Source organism: Cydia amplana, chromosome 2 (genome assembly GCF_948474715.1).
Source record: "Cydia amplana chromosome 2, ilCydAmpl1.1, whole genome shotgun sequence".
Classification (NCBI taxonomy): Eukaryota; Metazoa; Arthropoda; class Insecta; order Lepidoptera; family Tortricidae; genus Cydia; species Cydia amplana.
In genome coordinates this window covers 16,338,256-16,365,270 of record NC_086070.1, presented here as the reverse complement: position 1 = coordinate 16,365,270, position 27,015 = coordinate 16,338,256, and the positions used below count along the sequence as shown (strand labels likewise).

The 27,015-nt window shown below is 39.7% G+C and overlaps 4 protein-coding genes across 4 annotated transcripts in view; 2 read left to right on the top strand and 2 right to left on the bottom strand.

The window, feature by feature from the left end:
• The first annotated feature begins 267 nt into the window (after positions 1-267).
• On the top strand, positions 268-1,307 carry LOC134656424 (uncharacterized). Its single transcript, XM_063511955.1, has 3 exons — positions 268-438; positions 777-866; positions 1,029-1,307. Exons 1-3 carry the CDS (start codon positions 303-305, stop codon positions 1,304-1,306), a joined length of 504 nt encoding a protein of 167 aa, XP_063368025.1. The 5' UTR covers positions 268-302; the 3' UTR covers position 1,307.
• A 4,579-nt stretch (positions 1,308-5,886) lies between these two features.
• Positions 5,887-9,340, bottom strand: LOC134662166 (uncharacterized). Its single transcript, XM_063518431.1, has 7 exons — positions 9,224-9,340; positions 8,857-8,904; positions 8,059-8,139; positions 7,571-7,909; positions 7,156-7,470; positions 6,470-6,640; positions 5,887-6,023 (listed from the first exon to the last, which is right to left on the bottom strand). The coding sequence occupies exons 1-7, from the start codon at positions 9,330-9,332 to the stop codon at positions 5,890-5,892; spliced, it is 1,197 nt and encodes a 398-aa protein (XP_063374501.1). The 5' UTR covers positions 9,333-9,340; the 3' UTR covers positions 5,887-5,889.
• Positions 9,341-14,063: 4,723 nt separating this feature from the next.
• LOC134656414 (uncharacterized) lies at positions 14,064-16,767 on the top strand. Its single transcript, XM_063511943.1, has 5 exons — positions 14,064-14,332; positions 14,564-14,738; positions 15,038-15,230; positions 15,476-15,529; positions 16,198-16,767. The coding sequence occupies exons 1-5, from the start codon at positions 14,064-14,066 to the stop codon at positions 16,599-16,601; spliced, it is 1,095 nt and encodes a 364-aa protein (XP_063368013.1). The 3' UTR covers positions 16,602-16,767.
• A 1,431-nt stretch (positions 16,768-18,198) lies between these two features.
• The window catches only part of LOC134658992 (uncharacterized), a 31,517-nt gene continuing 22,700 nt past the window's right edge, over positions 18,199-27,015 (bottom strand). Inside the window, exons 6-11 of the mRNA XM_063514602.1 lie at positions 21,967-22,087; positions 21,570-21,703; positions 20,945-21,077; positions 20,318-20,335; positions 19,109-19,237; positions 18,199-18,393 (exon numbers count right to left, since the gene is read on the bottom strand). Coding sequence (XP_063370672.1) covers positions 18,289-18,393; positions 19,109-19,237; positions 20,318-20,335; positions 20,945-21,077; positions 21,570-21,703; positions 21,967-22,087 — 640 coding nt within the window. The 3' untranslated portion in view covers positions 18,199-18,288. The remainder of the gene's footprint in view (positions 18,394-19,108; positions 19,238-20,317; positions 20,336-20,944; positions 21,078-21,569; positions 21,704-21,966; positions 22,088-27,015) is intronic.

Genomic DNA, 27,015 nt, shown 5'->3' with positions numbered 1-27,015 from the left:
AGCTGATACTTTGAAAGTCTCCCGTTCGCAATACCTATAGGTTTGCTGCGCCCAAACCCCCAACATATAATCTTGTAAATATAAAAGTGTTTTCCGTTTGCCAAGCGAAAACAATAACAATGACGTGGACAGTAAATCGTTTTAGAAATAGGGACAAAAGCAAGGCTGAATACCGTGATAATACAATGGAGATTAATAAGGTTTTAATATCCCTTTTTAGAGCTATTAGTGTCCCAGGACAGGTGTCAGTCATATACATTGCTCAGTAAAAAAAATCTCTGTTTAGCAAATCTAGCATCAAGATGGGGCGCGGCGGTGGCGTGCCTCCCTCTCGGCCCCCCTCGCAGACGGCGTACTTCGTGGCCCTTGCCGGAGTGGCGCTGCTGCTGCTTATGCTGTGCTGCTACTTCGTCTACTTCTGCATCAAGAAGATCAACGGTCAGTAACTGCAGCTGAAACCTAACCTACTCACGTTTGTGTGGTCTGATCTGGCGTGGCATTTCGACCGCTTAAATAAAATGGTTAGGGCTACTATCCTTAAACCTTTAGATTTAACCTACCATATTTATAAGTACTTCTAAGGGTTGGCAAATCGCCAATTTTATAAGATAATACCTTATAAATCGGTGACTGTAACTTGGGTGTATTTATGTATTAAATTGGCCAACACATGCCTCATTGCATAGGAATACTATATTATTTTTATACAGTGGAGACTCTCTTGTTCGCACTAACTGCTATACCTATCTTAATTGCCTTGATAACGTTAATTACAGAACTTTCGGAGCATGAATCACTATGTGGTGCACCTGCTTCACGCGCTCAAACCACGCCCGCGCGCACCGACGCCTACCCCGTGCAGCCAGGTACCTACCTACGTAAAACATTTACAACTTATCATCCAATTACATCACGATATCACTACTTTATAAGTAGGTACTAGTCAGTTAGAGGGTAACGTCTCGTTAGCTCTTGATGCAAGCAGTTAAAGATGTTAAGAGAAGTAACATCTTTAACCGCTCTGCGAGACTATCTTGGATACCTACTCAAGCTTTGTATGGTTGCAGTGGTGAGGGACAGTGCAACAGCGATGGCAAAGTTATGCAAGGAGCTGCCGAGCGGCGGCGGGCGGGGCACCGTATTCCCCGCGGTGTCGTCGCCCGCGGCCCTGCTGGCGGACACCGGCGCGCGCGGCGGGTCGCTGGCGTCAGGCAGCGAGGGCGCCACCCTCAGCGACGATACCGCCACTACCGGCACTAGCATGGAGTCCCCCCCGCCGACCATCGCCCCGAAACCTGACAGGTAAACCATCCTACCACCCAGGATCATTTAGTTAGATTAAAGTAATTTTCAGCCGTGACAATATACAGGTCACTTGTACTTATTCGGCCATATTTTTACCTGCAAGTTTTTGTGTAGATGAGACTACATTCAATTATATACTTTGTTCTCGTAGAAACAATCAGTCACACAATTTAGAATTTAACGAGATTTCAGATTCGATAGAACCATGTTTGGTGCTGCTAAGTGTAGCAGGAGTTTTGCATCATAATTCATATGTTAGTCGAAGTATGAGTAGGTAAACCGACATATTTGTACTTACTTCATAAGATGATCTAATGATGGACAGAGTTGGTGCCTGTGAAAAGAAAAGACGGAGAATAGTTATGTGTTTTACAAGGGGGCAAAGTTGTTGTTTAACCTCTCGTGCTTGATACCCGAGCAAGCGAAACCTACCAAAACTGAACCACGAGCGTAGCGAGTGGCTCGAATAATTTTTATTTATTTAGAAATTTAAATCAGGCAACAAGGCGCATATTACAAATACCTTACAGACTAACACAGGTAAAACTAAACACTAGTTAATATTTAGTCGACAAAACGGCGTGGCTCCGTTGCATCGGCTGCTCTTGTGTCGGATTCGGCAGTTTGCCCCGAAACACGACACCCTTCGGTCAGAAGTTGGCGCACTCGATGGTCCCCTGCAGCGGTCGCATAATGGGATCTTGAGCGTTGTAAGGGTCTCAAGGCACGAACGAGGGTTATATTAACAAATTTTGCCACCGAGTGAAACACAAAATTATCAAACAAAACCAAAGCAAATCGATTAAAAATGAATGTAATTAAATAGGTATTTATCATTCAAAATCATTATTTTAAAGTCAATTCTACCAGCAAATTCTACGGACAAGGGCTCAGAAAAGGGTTTATAGGCTTTATAGCTCTCAAACTTGAAGATACCATAACAAAAACCTACTTACAATTGCTGTGTAGGTATGACTCGCACATCTCTACTCGTAATTCATATTTTGGTGCTCTAAGACTGATAATGCTTTTATTTTTGGAGGAAAACGTATTGCAAAGCGTTGTATGTTGGACCAACTATCCGATATGTATTATATATACCTGGAGTAAAAATGCTGTTATAAATACAAAATATCATAAATCATAATAACGCTTCCTACCCGACCTAACGGATAGAGATTAGTATTTGTATGCTATGAAAGGACGCGCAGTGTATCTTTTTAGCTGTATGGGTAATATGTAATCTGTTACGTTATTAGGTATGTTCTAAGTTCTAAGGTGTATATAACTGCCTCTATTTAACACGCGCTTTTCATTGATAGTAGTAAATGTTTCGCGGTTATGGCGCTAAGATAATTCTTTATTAAAATTAAGTCTTATGTAACTATTATCTAGTCAATAGGTAAAGCCAAGTTTTGATAGTTGTGATTTTTGCAATATTGTAACGTTGTCTATATTTTATAAATGTTTATAAAAAAATTAAGTCGCCATTTAAATGCAATCTGTCTATCGTGTACCATATTGTCCATGTTATATCAATGAACTATGCATATTATCGTGTTATGGAAATTTAATCCGCTTTTAAAGTGTATCCATGTAATGTACATTTATATCGTATTTAAATATTAAACTTGCCTCAAAATGACAATTTAAATGACTTTGTAAAGTTTGTATACTTATACGTTTTACAATTAAGTTTGTACCATGCTACCTCATACTACCTGTATAGGCTTAGAGGATATAACCAAACGGAGTAGTCATTAGCAGACGTTCCCCTCTGTCATACACAATGTATGGACTGACGTTTATCTGACATGGCAATTTTTACGTTACTCATACTATTCGACGTGCCCCTCACCCGCAAAAATCGGCAGACTTTTTTTTATAGAAAAATAACAGACAAGGCGTCTCCGTTTGGTTATATCCTCTAAGTGTATAGGTCTTCTGAACTAATCCGTGCCGTTAAAGAATCTTCTCCTTGGTTCATTACCATGTAGACCAGGTACACTTGCCGTGCTGCACGTCTTTAGTTTAGGTAATCGATTTGTCAAGTGTGGCGGCGCCTCCATAGAACTCGATGTCACCGGATTGCCTGCGTCAAGACAACCTTATATTACAAGTTTAATATGTTCGACGCGCCGCCATCGCCACTGCAACTTATTGACATAAATGTTGTCAGTCAGGAATCAGTTTAAACCATGTTTAAACATTTATTGTGCAATAGCTATTAGCCTAATAGATGTCCTTTAGGGTTCATTAATAAATGTAGTGGTTCATGCCTTGCGTCCTGAGTCGAAGTTGTGATATTTGGACAGTAGGCTATTCTAATCGATGAACTAATTTGACATTTTTTTATAAAAAAAATAAAGGAATCAAAATCTTGTACTTGTTTTATTTTGTTATTATATGTTTATTTCTACCTTAATCATCATTAACTTAAGAGGTTATTCTCTTGTCGGTGGAGTATCTTCCAGCATTCCCTATCTTGCGCTAGCTCTTTGACTTTTTGATACAACACGACCTCTAGATTTCTTTCACTCGTTCTAAAAAAAACTACATTACCTTGATAAAATAAAGTCAATAATTAAATGACTCTGCCTATACTTGTTATATTGTATTATACGTGTATTAGGTATTGACGTCATGCTTGTCTTAAATACAAGGCAGGAAATGAAAAAAACATAGCACATATGTCAAAAAACAATCATGGTACCAAGGGCAAGTGTATCAACCTACTTAAAACAGCTTATTTTCAGACTAAAAGTTTTAGACTAAAGGATCTTAAATAATCAATTAAAGACGAAATTAATTGTAATCGAAGTTTATTAATTTTAAAATAGTAGGCGAGTCAATAAATATAAATCCTATACATCAAAAGTGCCAAGAACCTTTCTGTTAATATTAATTGCAAAACTAATTGACCTAACTAATTATGTATGTGATTGAGCCATAGGTACAACGAAAAATATCTCTTAATTATAATTAACAAAACACATGTAGAATACCTACGTAAGTTTAACCAAGCGAAGAAAATAAATCAAGTCCAAACGGTACACCGCAATTCAAATTGACTAAACTTCATTATGATATTGATGACCACTAGACTTTCGACCGGGATATGAACCGTGATTACCTTATGTATTGTTTTCGAGCTCCCGATTAGTCTAGTGAAAGTAACCGTGAATCATTCAAAACTGTTTATGATGACCATTTAGCGAATGGTAGATCTGTGATGATGACTATGATTGATTATACTAAATATAATTTCCGATGTCATCAAAATGGTCCTTCCTTGAGTTATTTAAGTAGTTTACTCAGTACTCGATGTGATAATTATACACATTATGTTACAAGATTAGACATGAAACTGAGCCGTACTCTAATTAACTTCCTAAATATTAAATTTCCACTAGGTACATATTTATAAAAAAAATTATGCATCTGTTTAGTGCATTGACCATTTAAATAGGCAATGTCCTAAAAAAATCCAAATTTTAGGACACTTGAATAATAGCGACATCAAAAATCGCAACAAATTGGAGACTATCCGCGAAAACTATCTATATTACCTACTTCTATAATTTTTACTTCTAGCTATCGTAAAAAGTGAGTCTTGTGGTCTAACATATTTTTTGTGTAGGTAATATATATACATAATTGTATAAAAATATAGGTAGTTCCAATCAGCTTGGTCAATAGGTACTTATGTTGTGTCCCGCCAATGAAATATCGCGATTAAAATAGCGGCGACTATTATAAAAAACAAACAACAATAACAATCAACTTGTACTTAAGTATTATGTAGACTTTAAAAGGAAAACTAAAACCTCCTGTTTCGAACTTTAAGATAGGTACGTCAAAAATTTGCTATTTAAAGATAGTTTTTTAGCAAATTGACGTATTTTAAAGTTCAAATCAGGCCGATAGACATAGATAACTTCTCTAACATGATAACTTAGATTAACATATTTGAATCATGTTATTTGGTTATCGTGCGTCACGCCCGCGCCAATAACGATACACAATAAATAGAGAAAAAAATACATAGAGTGCTCACTCCATACATCAGTTTTAGTACCAAAAAGACTATTAGCATCTAGCATCGAGTAGCGGAACTATCAGTACTGCTACTTGACAATAGATGTAGCACCGGCCGGAAAATCTTATCTCAACAGCATAAGACACTAGATGTAGACACTGAAATTAATAGTTTGAACTGATGTATGGAGTGAGCACTCTTGTCTTATTATATTTCTCTATGACAATAACTAAATAAGATGATTCAAATATCATTCTGATGTCAGTATACGTTCGAATTGGCCTACTACACTTCCACTGCTAAGCAATGCGTGCTACGCCGTAGCACTTAGAATCGTGTCTCCGCTACGTGGCTGAAAAATGTGAGAGGATTTTTGACTCTTTGACCCTCGGTTGTTATTAATTTGTAATTGTATTTAATTTTAATTTAAACTCACACATTGCGGGACTATTCTTGTTTCACCGACGAACCCTGACAATTTTCTTGTTAAATCTTACATATTATACCGAAGTACGATTTCAAAATTTCGTATGACATTTATCGCATTATATTGCAGTTTCGCGGCGGTCGGTGTGTGTAGAGCGCGGTGCCGTGAGTGGCTTCCGTTTCCGAAACTCCTCGTGCTCTTCAAGTTTCTCAGCCTGCAGAGCCAATAGCTGCTCCAAGTCAACGTCGCTCTCTAAAACAACGTCAATTTATGAAAAACGATTAAAGGAAGCCCATACTAGTCAGCAATATTATTAAATACCTAAGCACCTTTGCATACGTATGTATACATAAGTTTTATGCAAGGGAGGTCAATTTTCTCTGCAGATGACTGTACTTTGACGTAATGACTCTGTTCTGCTAACTGTTACCTAGTAAGTAGGATTGTGATCTTTTTACTTAGCTATGGGACGTGTAACTGTAAGGCCGATGGCAATAAACTGTGTCTCAGAAAGACTTTCTGAGGGTATTTTACAATACATATAGATACACTGAACCAACAATGAATGAATTATTAGGTAATGAATGGGAATTTTACACTGATCTTAACCATTTTCCGTGGATGCTAGCATCCACCAAGAATTTTATACGCCCAGAACACGTTCCTGGTCGCCCTGTCCTGACATTTCTTGTACTGACCAGAGAAGGCACCAGACTCGGGGCGTGGTGCGGGCCCCAGGATGTCCCCGTCGGAGGCGTGGCGGGCGCGTGCCGCGGGCGCTCCGGGCGCCACGGGCGTGGAGGGCACCAGCGTGAACCGGTCTGCCTCGTCGCCGTACGCACCGCCTTCGTACTCATAGCCCACTACATCTGCGAACGATGCAATAGGGTATAATAATTCAGGATTATTGTACCTACTACCTACCTTCTTTTTTTACGTTGGGAAAATGCTTTTACGCATCCCGTCTCGAGAGGAGCAAGACGGGTATGACGGACTAAAGGGCGAGGACCTACTACCGTCTAAAAACCCAACGAGTGCCACCTCCGCCTATAACGCAGCGGCGCAGGATCGCGGTGAGCATTCAACTGCGACGCTCCAGCCTACCTGTTACTGCTATGTACTGATATTTGGGAAATAGGTAAGTCAGTTTATCTTGACAATAAAAGAATTATTTAGAAATCTGTTAAGGCTGATTTAGACGGCGCGCGAACTCACATGCGATTTTAGTTACATTGTTTAGAGTCCAATTCAACTGACCGATCAAAACCCGCAATGTAATGAAACTCGCATCGTCTAAATGAGCTCTTAGGCAGTCGTGAACACTAAACTTAGGTATGCCTTTATTAGCATTAACACAATGCAGGTACTTTTAAAGATTAATTACCGACAGAAATTGGCGAGAGAGGCACAATCCGAGCGTAGCCCATATCAGCTGCGGCGCGGGAGTCTAGTGCGTGGTGCATGGCTCCCGACCGGTCCAGCGCGTCTGGCGTGGAGTCCAGCGAGTCCAGCGGGTCCGGTGTCGTGCCCAACGCATTCGGAGCCGCGACCAGCGCGTCCAAGGCGTCCACCTCATCCACTGCTAGCCCGGGTAGCCCCGGGCCCGCCGCCGCCAGCCGCCACGGCCGCTCCTTGCAGCGGATAGACTCGTTCATGCACTGCTTTTCTTGTTTCGCGGAGCATATCGGTCTTTCTTCCACTAAAAAAGTGATAATACCTAATCAAAATCTGTTCCATAAGTATGCCAGTAGGTAGTTTCCATAATTATAATAAATTGTAATTTTGCGTAAGTTACTTACATTTACCAGTTTCGTTGTCACCGATGTAAAAAGTTGATGGGCTTTCCTCGTCACGCTCCGGAGGCGCCGCGCGCAGTTCCTTGCGCCCCTTAATATTCGTGTGGTGTTTCTTGCAAGGTGGGTCAAGACCTAGGTCCTCAGGGGTCGCGCGTGGGGCGACGGGACTGCGGGGCGAGCGGGGGGAGGAGAAGGTCTCGGGGTCGGGCCGCAGCGGGATGAAGAGTTCTCGCGCGGAGCGGTCCCAGTCGCGCCGCGTGAGCACCTCGCGTATAACTTCTGGTGCGGATGCCCGGGCTAAAGATAGGTCGTCGTGGCTCCGCGCAGCCAGGCTCGGTGACCCTAGAATTATAGTATAAAAGCCGCAAAATGTCAATGTTGCTAACATACTAAAAATTTTAACACTGTAAACTATACGATCTTTTGCACTAAAAATTGCGTGGTTGATTCGACTATTATTGGTATGTGTAATTAGCATGTAAATGTGTTACCAGAGGTGCTTGGAAGGTGCAATGATACGGCGCTGCTTCCAAAAGTGCGCGCGCGCAGTCCTGATGATCGTCTCGATCCTTCTGCGCACACGACAAATGGACATTTCAATTTAAAGTTGTACCCCAAACGTACATTTTAGATTTTGGAATTTTTATCTAATTTTTAATAAGAAAAAAAAGTGTCCCTAAAATTTCGTAATTTTTAGGGTTCCGTACCCAAAGGGTAAAAACGGGACCCTATTACTAAGACTCCGCTGTCCGTCCGTCCGTCCGTCCGTCCGTCCGTCTGTCACCAGGCTGTATCTCACGAACCGTGATAGCTAGACAGTTGAAATTTTCACAGATGATGTATTTCTGTTGCCGCTATAACAACTAATAGTAAAAACGGAATAAAATAAAGATTTAAGTGGGGCTCCCATAGAACAAACGTGATTTTTGACCGAAGTTAAGCAACGTCGGGCGGGGTCGGTACTTGGATGGGTGACCGTTTTTTTTGCTTGTTTTTTGTTGATGGTGCGGAACCCTCCGTGCGCGAGTCCGACTCGCACTTGGCCGGTTTTTTATTTATCCGTTTTGTTACGGTCATAGAAAGGTTCTACTGAAAACTTAACCAAAGGGACTAAAATATTGGAACCTTTTATTTCCCCAGTAAAAATGGACGAAGCTTGTGATTCTGCGTATAAAAATTCCTAATTCTAACACATTTATTTTGTGTACAACTTTAAATAGAAACGCTCAAATGTAAGTCTTCATCAAATCAAATGTTAGCTAAGAATTTAGAGATGTTTTAGTACGAACCATTACTGACTAACACAGGCTTGCGAGGATGCCCTGAGCTGGACGAGTCTGTGGAAAGATATTGTTACGATTTTACTATACTCAAACCATAGTTCTTTGGGAGAGTCTTTACGAATACCCGATTTTTTTGTGCACCGCAAACAAACCAAATTCAAAGCAGATTTACAATATAAACAATACATACTCGTACACTCCTTTTTTGGGACAGTCGTGTAATAAAGCGTGTATATTGGTCGAATCTAAAGGGAAGCGAGAAGCAAATTCTTACAAAGGGAGTTTTTTAGTCTATTCAGTTTTATAAAAGTTTTCAAAATGGAACTGCTATGGGGGTTCTACAGCTCACAGAGCCATTAGAAGTGATGGGTACCAGAGCCGTCGTCGGGCCAGCAGCAGAGCCAGCACAGCAGCAGCAGCGGCGTGCACACCTCCACCGCCATCACACCGCTCGCCGCCGTCAAGCCCATCCCCCAACCCATCTGAGAACATGCAGCAGTTTAGATAGACCATCAGAGATAATCATCCAAACCTCACTCTTTAATAGGTACTTCTGATATTTTAAATTAAATGTGTAAGATGTAATGTTTTAAAAGGATGTGTCCCTCCGAGTTTCTTGTCGGTCCCATATTAGGATACCATATCCTACAATTTAACATGTATTTACTCGTAAATTTTCTCGGGCAGTGTGGTTCCATCTCAGTTTGATTTGCTTAAAAAATGCCAGACCGGAACTCGGCTTCCTAGCATTTTCAGAAAAATTAAGGCAAGTTTATTTCATTACCGATAATCTGGTGGAATAATCTGCTTTACCTACACTGGACTTCTGAGGTCTCCTTTGAGTACCTACCTGGCATAATAATCGCGATAAGGAATTTGTCCATAAACATGCAATTCGTGTTTTGGACTTAACAGCGACATATAACAATAACAACTTATAATGTGAAGATGACTCACGTACCTACTCGTAAGTATGATAATACTTAAGTATTCTGTGTCGTAAGTACCAGCTACTTGTACTCAGCTAGAGCCAGAGTCATGCGCTTTCGTAATATAAAACAGAATGTAACTCATCCCCAACTTACAGTAAGAAAACCTTTTTGTTACGCATATTTATTTGATAGATTTCTTGATTTTCGCGCATTATTATGTCTAAATATGTACCTACTTTTATTCCTCTGGAACTGTGTGCAACAATTACACTTGCCAATTACAATTACAATTAACCATCACCAGCTACAAATTGTTTCACATGTATGTAGTCGACTCTTTATTTCAATATCTCTCGTAAGCATGAATGTATGTCTAAATAAGCGTGTTTTTTATATGAACTAGGTAAGTATCCGCTAAGTACCTGGCCCAAAAGTTTCATAAATGGCAGCTACGTTCCATATTTCCGAGTAGATAGCTAGCCATATATATATTATACCTACTTAAGACCTGATATGTAGATTTTTTTATAAAACCAACCCACCTTTCTCAAAGCTGCAACTACTCCAGCATGACTAATATTATCAATACACTGACCACCGCAATATTTTGTTAACTAGCATTAACTATCAGTGTCGTTTCAGCGTTCACTTTTACTTCGCTTTCGCTTTATTTTCGATTTTTGCTTTTTACTTATAATATGCGTTCACTGTTCGCACCATCAAAACTAAGCACGGCCGAATTGTATTTATCTACATAGTGCCACTGCCTCGACTTGGATGTATGTTACTGTTGCGGGCCACGACAGCGGCGGAGCGCGTGTGTGGATGCTGCGAGTGAGATCGAGATCTGAGAACGTTAGACCGCGGGTACACCGAGGCTTCGGTTGCAGACCGTATTTATGACTTAGGTTTCACTTTTTAATTTCAAGGAATTTATACTTAGATGTTTGACTTTTGACGAAGCTTGTTGCAGATATGGTTTGTGTTAGTGTTAATATATAATAGGGTCACGACGATGCTTGCGCGGATTACATTTGTGCAATGACGAAGCATGGGGCAGATTACCTTTGTATTTATTGTATGGAAACGAAAGCGGTATTTTTTCGTTCTTTGTTAACTATTTCATTTCTAATTGGGCAATCTAATTATACTTACGAAGTCGTTACATGATAATAATATGGTTATTTCGGAGTTTTTGCAAAAAACCGGTTCCGACCCGATTCCCATGTCAGAGATAACTTTGCATGTTATTAGTTGTTTGTTTTACAAGGGGTTGGGGGGGGGGGGTTGATATTAAACCCCTCGTGCTAATATTGATACCCGAGTAAGAACGACAATAGAGTGGTTCGAAAAGTGGAAATCTGAGCGTTACGAGGGTTTTAAGACTTTTAAGGCGCCAGGGATAAACAAACTTTGCTACCGAATGAAACACACAAAGTTTTTCACCACACCAACGCGAGGAAAATACTAACATATATAGCATGCAAACTCATCACTTTATAGTCATCATTAACATTAAGCGTGCGTTAAGTAACTTTTTCCTTAATTGAGCTTAAGCCGGGATAATTGATTTAGAATCATAAGAATATCATAAATGAGATAGACATACAAACCCGAACTTTATATTAAATTGAGGTAGTACTGCGTATTTGGCGAAATTGCATAAATCTACCCTATATTGATTTTCTTGTAAAAATAAAGAAATTTCTTTGAAAAGCATTTACCCTAACGGACTTAATTATAAATCCTAGTTGTAAGCATAGAGTCGGATCAAGCTAACTTTGCATGTGAAAAAATCTATGAAAACATGATATAATATAATGAAAGTGCCACACTTGATTCTGTCAAAGTCGGTGCAGAGTGAGAGTTAATTAGTTTAGACGGACTCTATGAATTATGTTGGACATTAAAAGTATAAATAAGTAATGTGTATCCTCCCGTGTGTCCCAGGATCTAGAATGGCGCCGGAGTGTCGCCGCCACATCGATTCCCACCGCGCCCCCGCCCGAGCTGGACCACCATAACCTTTCGTGACCCAGTAACCATGTCAGGGTCAGCGGATTCTTCCAAACCAAGCTATGTTTACTGCTAATGCTCGTTCATTGAGAATTTTCCAATTTTGGCCCATTTTAGAGGTAAAGTTCTTTTCAATTTCGGAATGAGATAATTTTTTGTGTATGTTGTTAGATTTGCTTTAGGTTAGGAGGCTAGCAATGAAAATTAGTAGGTTTTTAATTATTTTAGTTGTATTTATTCCTGAAGAGCGAATTCAGACTTAAACATATTTGAGCGTGCTGGCAAAACTGAGATTTTCTGCGAATGGTTCGATAGGTATTTTAAACTTCAATATTCAACCTTAATAGCCTTTTTTAACCGTCATTTGTCATATTTAAATATAGCACACAAACGCCACCATCATTAGTACAGTACAGACTAGCAAATCTAGACCTTATCTGAAAGTACGAAAGTTATTTCGACAACGTACATTATAACATTTATAACACTTATCAGTGTTATTACATATATGAGGCCATTCGAACGTACACTCGACATCGAAACAATATTTGAATCATGTCAGTTAGTTATCATTCGCGCGTTCAACTTTCTCGCGCTAATACATGTAGGAACACTAGGAACGCGAGGATGATAAATTAAATACCTAACTGACATCATTTAGATAACAGTTTTGTATGATTCACGGTTAGTTTCACAAGACTTATATCGACCGGGATATGAACCGTGATTACCTTTTGTTTTTTGATCATTTAGATATTTTAGATAATCGTTTTCATGTCAAGTGTATCTTGGAATATCTAAATGATGTCATTGCTATCGTGCATTTAGCTCGTATTTGTCCGTACATGTATTGGCGCGAGCAAGACGCACGGTAACTAAATGACATCATTTAGATATCATTTTGATGTCAGTGTACGTTCGAATTGCCCTGTATGTATAATAAAAGAGTTCGAAGGTGTGCAACGCTACGCGTGCTACGACGTAGCTCATAGCACCATTTTCCGATGTGCTGCGAAAATATACTTTGTACGCCCGTAACCTATTAGCGTCACCGTCATGACTGTCATTGAGCTTTGAATTGGACAAGCATACCATATAGCCTTCAAAATTACATAAGTAGCTGCATTTCATTTACATGCATGCTGATAAATTAGAACCACAGAAAGTGACTTTTTGTGAGAGGTAAGACAGGCGACGCGGCAGGATTAGTACGTACTCATAACAGGTACTAAAGGCGGTAGTTATATGTACCTAATGTACATACATTACTTATGGTCCATTTTAGGCTCCTTCATACCTTATTGTACACAGTCAGTCCCGAGTGTAATTTGGTGCTCTTGATATCAATTTGGTATAATATTTTTCGTTTGTAAACTTGCCCCTCATTTTCGTAGCTGGCAGGACCGCCGCGCCTGCGCCCTGGTGGCCTCGTGTTTACATCGACCCACGCACCCGGGCACTAGCTCTCCTTCCACAATATTTTATATAGTTCCCCGTTGCCAAGGGATCTGCACTAACGACATCAATCATTCCTGGATAAATTCTTCTGCGACAACTTTTCAACGAAGGAAGTAGTTAATTTACACAATAATTGGCCGACGAATTCAGATTTGGACCTGCTGTGTACTTAGAAAAGTGGCACTCGGAACACGGTGAAAGAATTGAAGAGATGAACATGTAGGTAAGACGCATCTACTTTAGTTCCTTATATTGTTAAGTTCTCGTTAAATCTGATAGTATACAAATTGATATGAAAACATCTGGGGGCACGGCAGTGCCCCCGCCAAGTCGAGCAAAACAAAGAGGCACGGCCGTACCATTTAACTTTACACGGAAATTTGTAACTCGATACCAATAATACCAATAGGTCTCTATTTATTAACTTATTCAGCAGGTATCTCATCGTTTACTAATTAAGTACATAGTACCTACTTCGCTTCGGTAACAAGGAAAAGAATTACGAGAAATGTGGCTCGCCTATGCAAATTTCTAGTTTCTACTATAGGTACATAATAAACACAAACGTAAGAGGTATAAAATAAATTACGATAGACAAAATTTCAAAGGTCGTTTTCACCTTTCTTTGTGTGTACATGTCAGCGCATATTTTTGTCATGATTTAGTATTAGTAGCTATCCCTAATGGTATTTCGGACCTACTTGCCTGAAGATTAACAAAATATAACGTACAGAGTACAGAGTTTCTCATATATTTATATTAATTTATATTATGTACGCTTGGATATCCATGTTACAGACTTAACTAATGCCAGTGGTTATACCCGCGACGCTGGCGCCGCGAGCGCCGGCGGGCGTGCTAGCGCGCGAGGCCCTTGTCCCGGCCGGCGCCCGGGCGCGGGAAGCGCTGACTGCTGCGGGCGCCAGCGCGCGGGCGCGCCAGGCGCTCGCCGCCGTCGGCGTGGAGCGTGCGAGGGCGCGCGAAGCGGGCATGCGACGCCGCTTTCAATTTGCACTCAATGCACAGCTCTCGCAGTCACTCTTCTCTGGCAATCAAATACATCTAAGATACAAATGGTGAGTGATAATAATAGTGAGTTTATACAAATAGAGCTCAAAAGAAAAGTCCTATACCTAACTAAGAGATAAATTAGGTACACAATATTGATTCACGATATGATTATTATTTACTTACGGTTTACATTGCCCCAATTTGCTCTTATGTATATTTGATAGGTTAAGCGGTAGCACAGAATAACTAATAGTAGGTACTACGGTAGTGCAACCTCTTATAAAGTTGTTGTGTAGGTTGGACGGGCGATTAGTGGGCGCGTGGCCGACGCCGCGCTGGGAATGGATCCCCGCAGGCCGAGACGCGGCTCGGGACCGATTTGGTCCGGAGCGCCGCGACCCCTTGCAGCTGCCCGCCTTTGAGCTGCCGCCGCGGTTCCACCCACCCACGCCACCTAACATGCATTTCACGGTAAACAAGCTAAACCAAAATCGATTCACATAAATAAATGATGCAACTTGAGAACAATGAGTTCAGTAATAAATTGTGTTTAGTATCGCGATTAGTGAGACACAAAAAGCGTTTACTTATGTTCCGGTCTCTAAACAATACGCGGTTGTCATATAGATGCTGATCCACACGCCGCTCCTGTGTGTGAGTGAGACAGCGCTATACACGTATATAGCTATGTCCCGCTCGTACCCCAGAGCAGCGTGAGGTTCCGCATCCAATTTAATTTACTTATTTCACATTTTAAATCTCGTATTCAGCATATGGACCTACACCACGCGGTAGCGGGTGGCCCACGAGCAGGCGGTGGAGCCGGAGGTGCCCCTGGTGCTAGTTCGGGTTCCAGTGGCACCAGCGGCGCGGTCGGCGCGGGGGCCGCTGTGCTGGCGCTCGCGGCGCTTGTGCTGCTGGCGCGGGCGCTTGAGCGCTGCCTCGACCAGAGGCTCTTTAAATGTAAGATACATTATATGTATCCATTCCTTTTTCGCTGTTCCTTTTAACCTATTAGAGACGTAGGTATTCTGATTGTAAGAACAGGATATGAATTTGATCCGGATTTGTTATGTAGTTTTGGCACTGAATGATCAATCAGAGATAACAAGTCCATATCGAATTCATAACCTGTGATTACAATCAGAATACGCCTCATATTATCAAAACATTCAAAACTCAACTCCTGATCTTTTCGTATTTTACAGTACTGCGGAGGCGATCAGATGAATGGTTTACACCAAACGTGCTCGCTACAAGCCGTAAGTTAAAATTACATTACCGTAAAATTCGCAAATTTTAAAGGTGTCATTGGACCCATTGGTGATACTCGGTACCACCTGTCTACGTTAAAATAGTCACTGTCATTATAGCATGGGCGGGGACCGTATGATCTACTGTGTCATCTGATACAAGGATAAGCCCCATGGCACACGTTCATAAAAGTGATGCTTAGTTTGGAAAAAAAAAAATAGAATTGGCCGAAAGCACGAAAAAGGCACCAATTCCGGTTACAAATGTAGTGGCACAGATTGATAGAAAAGAGGAACCCCTTTATGCCGATAAGGGATCAATCATGCAATTAGGAGACACAATATATTTTGGGTCATCTATGGAACACTTGCATTACTAAACGTTAGAATAATGGAAACGTCTTAGCGACAAAAGGCTCTGATTCAACTCTGATTTCTAATCAATATATTGTTCGAATTTAAACTGTTGTGAGACATACTAACATTGCATAATTACGCTAATGAGTACGCGATACACGGCCGTCGTGAACGCTGCTCGCACTGTTAGTGCTTGAGAAAGGAGACCTAGGCTCTCCGAAACATGTCGCGCGAGTGACTTAAAACAAGTGAGTCTAAACCGTAAAATTATTCAATAAGATTGTTATTATGTACTTATGGTTTTAAATTAAAACTTCCAGATCACATCATAGAGGAGGGGACCATGGATGGCGCAGTTCCGGAGAGCCCGAATGTGCCTTTGGGTGACCCCCCACCACCGTATTCCATGTGCCTACCCAAGAGTCCGCAAGCCCCTAGCATCGCAGAGCCACCGCCCCCTTACTCAGCATGCTACGTCGCCTTTGGGGGGCCTCAGGACCCGGTCCCCAGAGTGTATTTGAATGGCCCCACGCTGAACTCGTTCCAAGACACGGGCCAACCAGATCCGAACAGGCATCATGGGGCCGAGCCCGAAGCGACTGGGGTGACACAGGGCATGAGGGCTGGTGACAGAGGATCCGACGCACGTCTTGCAGAATGGAATTTGAGTAGAGATACCATAGCTTCAGAACCAGCCGCTGTGTCTCCCAATAGTGTAGCCTAGTGCATCGATCGACTTTGCGAAGTCAAACATTATCATTTGCTTACGTTAGGTACTTGTATAGAAGTATTTTTGTATATTACTGATATTTATCGTTCTCTGAGTAGGTGACTTAAGTACGTGCCCATCCTAATTTTAGCAAGTAGATTTAAAGTGGACATTTTGTTGTAATTTATAAACACGCTCTATAGTCAGTTAACTCACGTAGGTACTTAGAATTTTTAAAGTTTGATTCTGATTCTGATATAGGTAGTATGTAATACCTATATGTATGTACCGACTGTACTTATAAATAAATTATTGTTTGTTAGCAGATATGTTTATTGACATTTTAGTCTTCGCAAATATTATGTACTTGATTACTTGTCATTAATTTCTGATATACATACTTATGCCGTAAGTATCTATCTACGATTTACGTACCTACCAAAAAAATATTGCACTCAATTTCGGATACTCTGTAGGTAGCGACCAGCATACAACGAATTCCTAAAAAATAAATCCTACTTATTAGGCTAACATTCGTGTTTTTGATTGTACCTGCTAATACTAAACCCCATCAATCATCATGCATGTAGGTATAATGCACAACAGCCGTAAGCCATTGAAAAACCAGTCGCAATCGCTGTTACGGCTGTTACGGTGGGGTAGTAACACGAGAACTAATTCATATGAATCTATACTTGGTCAACCAGATCTTGACAGTAGAAAAAGGCGGCAAATTTGAAAAATGTAGGCGCGAAGGGATATCGTCCCATAGAAAATTTGAATTTCGCGCCTTTTTTTACTGACAAGATTTGGTTGACCAGGTATAAGTACTAGTTAGGAGATAAAAGCAGCTCGTTTCATTTGGATGCAGACGGGGCAATCTTCAAACCATATCATTTTCAAATTAAGTAGGTACTTAGATCTATTAATCAAAAAAACACTTGTGCAACTTTCAGTGCTTTATTAAATAAATTAAGATATTAACAAATGTAATTTTGCTCGTATCGATATATTATTCTCTAAATCTTAACTAATTATACAATAATAAATGCACTCTGAGCTAAACGTAACTACTTCATATTTTACATATTTATAACGAACCTTAAAATAATACCTAGTCATTAAGTACAAGCAATGGTATGAGTTTAGTGAATACATAATACAATATATATTATGTAATATGAGTAAGAGATCTCGCTAGCACCATATCGAGTCAGTTTCTACCTAAAGAAAGTTGTATTACTTATACCTAAGAAAAATTAATTATATTTCACAATGCAAAACACCAACCAATTTTAAATTTCAGTAAGGAAAATGATATTTTCCTTCAAAGGGAATACTTTAAAACATATTAAGTAGGTAAATTACTATCAAGAGTAGAAAACTCAATAAGTACTGAAGGACAAATGCCTATATTGTTCCCACGGGAGTTATGGATTGTGAAAAAAAAGCTATAACTCCCAAGGGAGCATAACGGAGTTATGGCAGACGCTTTATCGACTTGATAATGACAGGATAAAGCTTGCGTCAGTTTATCGAGCGATGTCAAAAGTGACATTTGCTCCATCAAGTAGTTAATCACGTCTACCATACGCACCTGCTTAAATTATCTTTGATGACGACTGAACATCAGCCGTGTAGATTTATATTTATCGTCATGTAAAGCCGCTGGTGCTTACACCGTTGGAAAAGAGCGATGAAATTAGAGCTCGCCGGAGTGGCGGCGGCGCACGTAGCGCGCGAAGTAGTCGGGCCTCCAGCACTTGCATGAGCCGGGCACAAGGAACCAGTCGTAGTAGAGCCGCACCTAAACAACATATAGAAATAAGACAGTCTAAATGTAACATAGCTTGAGTAATCATAATATAATTGTGCTCGGCTAAATACCAGAAGTTACCCTGGGAATTAATTAAGACACCATCTTTTCTTTTTTCAAAATGTGGAGACGCATTTTTTAATTGGACATAGCGCGCTCTGATAATAGGCTACATGACTAATTTTTTTTATGGTATCAATCGATCGGGTTTGTTTTTAGGATCAAATGTCTATATGGGACCCATTGCATTAAAGTAACACAAAAGTCAGAAATTGTAGTCAAAGGCCGACAGTCGCACTTCACTCGCGAAACGCCCTACTATACAAAACGGCCAAGGGCCGTGACGTCATCGCCCATCTTGTAGTATGGACAAAACAAGAAAATTGCGTTTTTGTCGGTGAAATATTGCGTTTATGTATATAGTTGCTATACAATATTTGTTTGCATGAAATGTAAGGAATCGAATGGTACCCTTACTTTTATCGTTTTTGGAAGTTAAAAAAAACTAAAATTTTGAAACTTTCAGGTCCTGTATTTTTGTAATTTTTCGATATTTTATTTTAATATCCACATTATTGTGATAAATTGCACGTTTGATATCTATTTTACTAGATTTTGTTATAAAATTCAACATGTGTCATCATCCCTATTAGGCGTGTAGGGCCACAAGATTACAAAATGGTCCAAGGGCTAGACGTCAGGATACCTGGAAGCAGCCCATCTCGTCGTGGCCGTCGCAGTGCGGCGGCTTGTCGCCGGGCGCCGCGCCCGCGGTCGCGCCCGCGTCGGGAGCGGGGCCGGCGCGCTTCTGCAGGTACTGCTGGTATTCCTGGTACTGTTAAACAAACATTCGCAGTGTTAAGTTATAAATAATATCTTAATACATAAAATGAATTTTACACTTTTTCACAACAAAATCCAAACCAACAGTCGCTGGAAAGAAGTACAGTAACCTGCAATAATATGTTACTCTTCTAGAAAGAAATCTTGGTTTAAGTAATGGCCACGGATTAAGGCAAACCCAGTGGCGGATTTGCAGTCTTTGCCGCCCTAGGCTCAGACCCTGTAGCCGCCCCTTTCTCAGTATCAGCACCCATCATACTGACTGCATTTAGGTCAGGCAACGAAAAGGTATAGAGGGAAATGCTTGGACACATTTTTTACTAAGTAACTTTGTTTGGACTCGTTAGGAGGTGAAAATATCAAAAGTCGCCGGCCGTAGCCCTTGAGCGGGGGTGGGGGGTTTGATTTAAAGGTCCCATTTTTCGGTTTTTCGCTTATAATATCTTAGAAACTATGCGTCCTTGTGACATGATCATTATACAAAATGAAAGCTGATTAAATTTGCTACAAGTTTTATACAGTCGAGTTTTTCGATAGGTATCTTGTTTAGTTTTTGAGAAAGCCGCTCTTGAATGTCTATAATTTTGCATTAAATTTCCATCAATAATATTCACAGTGCTCACGAGGAAAGGAACCCGAAAGATTTTAACAGTGTAGCTGATCTGCGAAATTGACTCCACACTCGCGTTCGCGGCTTCGTGCACGAGTGTGGAGGGCCCTATACAAGCCCCCCTTCAGACTATTGCGCGTGAATCGCGGCTCGACTTCGCGGAGCGAATATATCGCGACGTTGACGTATGACTCCACACTCGCAAAGTTCTCGGTGATTTCGCAGTTTAGTTCGCGCCAAGATGGCTGAAAAGCATCAGCTGATCGACTTAACTGTAATTTATCTACGGCAATGATTGCTGATGCTTATGATATCGAAAAACTGTACTAAATAAAACTTGTAGCAAATTTAATCAGCTTTCATTTTGTACAATGATCAGTCGTTAGAACGCATAGTTTCCGAGATAAGTATAAGCGAAAAACCAAAAAATGGGACCTTCAAATCTCCCTCTTTCCCCGGCGCATTAGCTACGGCCGGGGACTTTTGATATGTTCACCTCCTAAGTAGTTCAAACAAAGTTACGAAGTCAAAAATTGTGTTCCAAGCATTTCTCTCTATACCTTTTTTTGAGAATTCGTTGCCTATATATGAATAATTTTGTGTTATTTCTTGTTATCATCAGCGATTTTTTGCCACAATTTGCCGCCCCTAATATCTCGCCGCCCTAGGCTCGAGCCTACTGTGCCTTATGGGAAATCCGCCACTGGGCAAACCCTTTTAGTTAGTGTGGTTTAGGTATAAGGTAGATATTAGGTATTGTTATTACTGGATCTGGACTCTGGCAGCTATTCATTAGTGGGCGACTAATTAAGTGGAGGTCAACAAAAGGGTTATAGGAGGGTAAAAAAAAGGAGGACAATTTACACTTGGCTTTTCATTGGGAATAAGAAAAGTAATATGTTGAACCATATCAACCATATGACCTCAAAGTTTATCAATAACGCCTACTTTCTTGTCTTTGTTTATATAATTGACTTCTGGAAGCCCCAGGTTTTTAATACCTACTAATTAATAGTGCCTAAATAGAAGCTGACTATTAATTATTAGGTAGCACAGATTGCAAAGTAGTTTAAACTACAAATGACTTGCCTGTTGGTCAGTGTAAGGGCGGGCGGAGGTCGTCTGCGGCGTGGGATAGTGCAGTTCACCGACCAGCAGCGACACCCACCGCGGCGACGACAGGCAACCGCCGTCCAAGTAGTGGCACCGCGATTGCATGCACCTGCGCACATGAACATCAGCATCACTTAACTACAAACACATTTTTAGGGATCCGTAATCTATTGTTGTATTGCGTTGTGTTGAAAAGGTTCCCACAAATCCTAGAATGCGCCTATATACCCTTGGGCCTCTGTAGGCCTTATTACTTGTATCCTTTTTCAAGTAACTTTCTAAAGAAGGCCGGTGTACCTACCTAACATGGATGGACTTATGGCTGGGCTGAGCTTTCCGCTTCACAAAATAAGTATCGTAAAAAAAATATTAGTCTCGAAATCGAAACTCAGCTATAACCGCGAAAATCAAAGTTCGCTAATTGCGGGCATTTTCTCTGTCACTCTAAATTATCCAATGAAGGCGTAAAAGAGAAAGATCCCCGGCGAGGGCTCTGCCTCTTTATCGCTCGAATATGCAAGAGTGATAGAGAGGATAGATCTCTACGTATTTCCGTCTCGTGTACTTAAATGTTATTAAGAATGAACTGCAATCAACTGACCTGGTAACCTCCACGGTCTGCGTGAAGTAGCCCTCGTAAGGTATCTGCACAACGTAGCGCCAGACGCCTTGGTAGTTGCGCGCGAACACCGGCGTGGCGTACTCCACACGTGCTGGGCATGGCGTTGGCGGGCCCTGTGTACCAATTTCCGTGTGACTATGATGGTATGATGGTGCTTGACTTGGCACAAGATTGCTAGTACAATTAATATAGGCGTTCACAATATTTCCAAGACCATAAACTACATCAATTAAATCCAAACGAACGCTATTAAATATATATTATTAAAGTGGAAAAAATACAACGTTCTCATTCTATTCGTTTTTGAAGAAGAAAGGGGAGTCTTTACGACATTGTGTGGTGGAAATAAATTGTAATACCTAATTAGTTCGCTCACCTCATATCTTGGCGCCGTAGAAGCGGGCGTGTGTGCGTGTGGCGCCGTGCCGGGGTCCTCGCGCCGCTCGACACCCGCTGGGCTGCTTTCACCGTTGATGGCTCTGTACAGCATGCAAAACCTGAAATAGGCACACTTATTAATATTTATTACTTCAATTTAACAAGTTAATACTTTGTGAAAGGCAAAACTTTATTTCCCCTTCTCTCTTAGGACTCTTACCAAAATAGCAGAAACAAGTGTCCGGCTAAAAGGTACCTAAATGAAATAAGAATCGCCTTCCTTTTATAGTTTCGCCATGTATATCCGCCGTCTGAGGCTATTTATCGGTAGTATCGATCACAATCGGCGGTCGAATTCAGCGAGCCAAATTGGTGTTTGTGTCCGCACGTTCTGATTTGATCGGACAATTTAATCAGATTGGCGAAAAATTATCTTCGTCTGGACATGCCTATAATCTATATATATAAATGCAAGTGTCCTGACTGACTGACTGACTGACTGACTGACTGACTGATTCATCAACGCAGAGCCGAAACTACAAAAGCTAGAAAGTTGAAATTTGCACACTAGGTTGAATTTATAAAGTGTACAAGAGATAAGAAGCGATTTTGAAAAATTCAACCCCTAAGGGGGTTAAAAAGGGGATGAAAGGTTGTATGGGGTGCAAGTTTTATTTTAAGCTAGGAATTTGAAACTTTGTAAAAATGTACTATATTAAAAAACAAGAAAACTAATTTCTGCGTTTTCGAAAATTCATCCCCCAAGGTGGTGAAAAAGGGGTTGAAAGTTTGTATGGAGATCAAATATTTTTGTGAGTGTTGGACTTGAAACTTTGTATATGGGGATATTATTATAAGACGGGAAAAGTAATTTCAGCGTTTTTGAAAATTCATCCCCTAACAGGGTTAAAAAGGGGTTGAAAGTTTGAATCCATTACAAATGCTTTGAAACTTCTTAGAAAGACATAATAGCCGATGACAAAAAAAAAGGAATTGCGACGTTTTAGGTAATTCAACCCCTAAGGGGGTAAAAAGGGGATGAAACTTTGTCCCGGGGTGCAAATTTTATTTTAAGCTAGGACCTTGAAACTTCGTAAAAAGGTATTAAATTAAAAAACAAGAAAACTAATTTCAGCGTTTTTGAAAATTCATCCCCCAAGGTGGTGAAAAAGGGGTTGAAAGTTTGTATGGAGATCAAATATTTTTGTGAGTGTTGGACTTGAAACTTTGTATATGGGGATATTATTATAAGACGGGAAAAGTAATTTCAGCGTTTTTGAAAATTCATCCCCCAAGGTGGTGAAAAAGGGGTTGAAAGTTTGTATGGAGATCAAATATTTTTGTGAGTGTTGGACTTGAAACTTTGTATATGGGGATATTATTATAAGACGGGAAAAGTAATTTCAGCGTTTTTGAAAATTCATCCCCTAACAGGGTTAAAAAGGGGTTGAAAGTTTGAATCCATTACAAATGCTTTGAAACTTCTTAGAAAGACATAATAGCCGATGACAAAAAAAAAGGAATTGCGACGTTTTAGGTAATTCAACCCCTAAGGGGGTAAAAAGGGGATGAAACTTTGTCCTGGGGTGCAAATTTTATTTTAAGCTAGGACCTTGAAACTTCGTAAAAAGGTATTAAATTAAAAAACAAGAAAACTAATTTCTGCGTTTTCGAAAATTCATCCCCCAAGGTGGTGAATAAGGGGTTGAAAGTTTGTATGGAGATCAAATATTTTTGTGAGTGTTGGACTTGAAACTTTGTATATGGGGATATTATTATAAGACGGGAAAAGTAATTTCAGCGTTTTTGAAAATTCATCCCCCAAGGTGGTGAAAAGGGGTTGAAAGTTTGTATGGAGATCAAATATTTTTGTGAGTGTTGGACTTGAAACTTTGTATATGGGGATATTATTATAAGACGGGAAAAGTAATTTCAGCGTTTTTGAAAATTCATCCCCCAAGGTGGTGAAAAGGGGTTGAAAGTTTGTATGGAGATCAAATATTTTTGTGAGTGTTGGACTTGAAACTTTGTATATGGGGATATTATTATAAGACGGGAAAAGTAATTTCAGCGTTTTTGAAAATTCATCCCCCAAGGTGGTGAAAAAGGGGTTGAAAGTTTGTATGGAGATCAAATATTTTTGTGAGTGTTGGACTTGAAACTTTGTATATGGGGATATTATTATAAGACGGGAAAAGTAATTTCAGCGTTTTTGAAAATTCATCCCCCAAGGTGGTGAAAAAGGGGTTGAAAGTTTGTATGGAGATCAAATATTTTTGTGAGTGTTGGACTTGAAACTTTGTATATGGGGATATTATTATAAGACGGGAAAAGTAATTTCAGCGTTTTTGAAAATTCATCCCCTAACAGGGTTAAAAAGGGGTTGAAAGTTTGAATCCATTACAAATGCTTTGAAACTTCTTAGAAAGACATAATAGCCGATGACAAAAAACAGGAATTGCGACGTTTTAGGTAATTCAACCCCTAAGGGGGTAAAAAAGGGGATGAAACTTTGACCTGGGGTGCAAATTTTATTTTAAGCTAGGACCTTAAAACTTCGTAAAAAGGTATTAAATTAAAAAAAACAAGAAAACTAATTTCAGCGTTTTTAAAACTTCATCCCCCGAGGTGGTAAAAACGGGGTTGAAATTTTGTACGGAGATCAGATATTTTTGAGAGTGCGGGACTTGAATCTTTGTATTTGAGGATATTATTAGAAGACAGGAAAGGTTATTTCAGCGTTTTGTAAAATTCATCCCCTCATTTAAAAGGGGGTTGAAAGTTTGTATGGAGTTCAAATTTTATTTTAAATTAAGAACTTGAAACTTCGTAAAAATATATGTTATTAAAATACAAGAAAACTAATTTCAGCGTTTTTGAATTATCATCTCCTAAGGTGGTAAAAAGGGGGTTGAAAGTTTGTATGGATATCAAACATTTTTTCGAACGTGGGACTTGAATCTTTGTATTTCGGGATATTATTAAAATACAGGAAAAATAATTTCAGCGTTTTGTAAAATTCATCCCCCAACAGGGTTAAAAAGGGGTTGAAAGTTTTAATCCATTACAAATGCTTTGAAACTTCTTAGAAAGGCATAATAGCCGATTACAAAAAAAAGTAATTGCTACGTTTTTGGAAATTCAACCCCTAAAAGAGGATGAAACTTCGTCTTAGGGTGCAAATTTTATTTTAATATAATGGAACTTGAAACTTTGTAAAAAGGTATTAAATTAAGATACAAGAAAACTAATTTCAGCGTTTTTGAAAATTCATCCCCTAAGGTGGTGAAAAAGGGGTTGGAAGTTTGTATGGATATCAAACATTTTTTCGAATGCGCGACTTGAATCTTTCTATTTTGGGATATTATTAGAAGACAGGAAAAGTTATTTTAGCGTTTTGTAAAATTCATCCCCTAACAGGGTTAAAACAGGGTGAAAGTTTGTATAGGGTTTAAATTTTATTTAAAGCTACAAACTTGAAACTTCGTAAAAATGTATTTTGTCAAAAGAGAAGAAAACTAATTTCAGAGATTTTGATAATTCATCCCCCGAGGTGGTGAAAAAGGGGTTGAAAATTTGTTTGGAGGCCAAACATTTTTTTGAGTGCGGGACTTGAATCGTTGTATAAAGGCATATTATTAGAATACAAGAAAAATAATTTCAGCTTTTAAAAAATCATCCCCTAAAATGATTAAAAAGGGGTTGAAAGTTTGTATAGGGTTCAAATTTTATTTAAAGCTAGGAACTTCAAACTTTGTAAATAGGTAGTTAGGTAGTAGGTTTTATTAAATAGAGGACATGAAAATCTTCTAAGGGGGTTTAGAGGGATTATAACGAGGACAATTTTATTCAGTTAGGGGCTTGAAACTTCGTAGGTTGTGAAAGACAAAGTCTCATTCGTTGTATAATATTAATAATTAACAAATGATTAACCGTCCTACCGCAATCTCTTGCTGCACAATGTTCTAAGCTAATGTAGAATATATAACCACCAATATACAAATCCACGCGTACGAAGTCGCGGGCAACAGCTAGTATAGTATACTTGCTTGAGAACGTTGCAGTAACAATGCAGTAACAAAACGCGTTTGACGTCTTGTCATTGTCAATGTCAAGCGTGAACTTGACGTTTGTTTTATGACTTTTCTGTCGATATCGTCTCGAAACTAAAGTTTTAGGTTGGGATTTATTACAATATAAATTAATTAAATGCCGTCATCACATGCCTACTCTTTACAATGTCTTCAGCTTTAGTACGACAGGCGCTTGAAATAGTCGATCCAGAAGGTAAGTCAGGTTTTGTTTATTTCTTCAACATTATCGTGTTTTGCACGTGTTTGTATTATTATTTATGATTTGATTTTGTTTGGCAGAGTGCGTTCGCGGACGGAATAAGAAGGCGAAGCGACCGAAGCAGGGTCAAGGTTTGTGTCGTGTAATATTTCGCAAGTTGCGTCACTAGCACTAGTTAAGTGCCGCGATAAGAAGTGCTCCATTGAGTGACAGACTAGACATTGAGCGGTAACTACACTAATTACAGTCTTTACTACGACTCTGGACACATCTGGGGTTTGCTGCTTAGCATTTCATGGTTACACAATCGTTCATAGTTCTTATATCTAGTTTGTTGTATAGGTACTATGTTTTCAATTATCAATAATTTACAGTCGCACAATGGCAATTTATCTTATAGTTTTATAAATATTTCTGTTTCGTGAAATATTTTTAAATATTTACCCAAGTTAAATCTTGTTTGCACAGAACACAGTCACCCGTATAAGAACAAGAGCAAAAAAACAGAAAAACCACAAAAGACTTCAGAAGAGCTGACCGAGGAGAACATACGCAAACTGCTGGCCCTGTCCAAACCTACTGCTGACCCAAGTATTACTAAAAAGGTAAGTGAATAAATAATACACGCCACTAGCTTACACATAAAACTAATTGGTTTCATTTTACACATAGATTAATTTGTACCGAGGACATGCTCAGATTGTTATTTCATTTATATGTTATAATACAGCTTCAGTATTGATTGAAGGTAGAT

Bases quoted from the DNA above. Each gene is read 5' to 3' on its own strand.
- LOC134656424 (XM_063511955.1), top strand. From the start codon at position 303: ATGGGGCGCGGCGGTGGCGTGCCTCCCTCTCGGCCCCCCTCGCAGACG. The intron at 439-776 runs GTCAGTAACTGC...CGTTAATTACAG, and splicing joins CTGCATCAAGAAGATCAACG to AACTTTCGGAGCATGAATCA. The intron at 867-1,028 runs GTACCTACCTAC...CCGCTCTGCGAG, and splicing joins CGCCTACCCCGTGCAGCCAG to ACTATCTTGGATACCTACTC.
- LOC134662166 (XM_063518431.1), bottom strand. From the start codon at position 9,332: ATGGGTTGGGGGATGGGCTTGACGGCGGCGAGCGGTGTGATGGCGGTG. The intron at 8,905-9,223 runs GTACCCATCACT...ATCTTTCCACAG, and splicing joins CTGGCCCGACGACGGCTCTG to ACTCGTCCAGCTCAGGGCAT. The intron at 6,641-7,155 runs GTAATTAATCTT...CATCGTTCGCAG, and splicing joins TCTCTCGCCAATTTCTGTCG to ATGTAGTGGGCTATGAGTAC.
- LOC134656414 (XM_063511943.1), top strand. From the start codon at position 14,064: ATGCCAGTGGTTATACCCGCGACGCTGGCGCCGCGAGCGCCGGCGGGC. The intron at 14,739-15,037 runs GTAAACAAGCTA...TCTCGTATTCAG, and splicing joins CACCTAACATGCATTTCACG to CATATGGACCTACACCACGC. The intron at 15,530-16,197 runs GTAAGTTAAAAT...TAAAACTTCCAG, and splicing joins AAACGTGCTCGCTACAAGCC to ATCACATCATAGAGGAGGGG.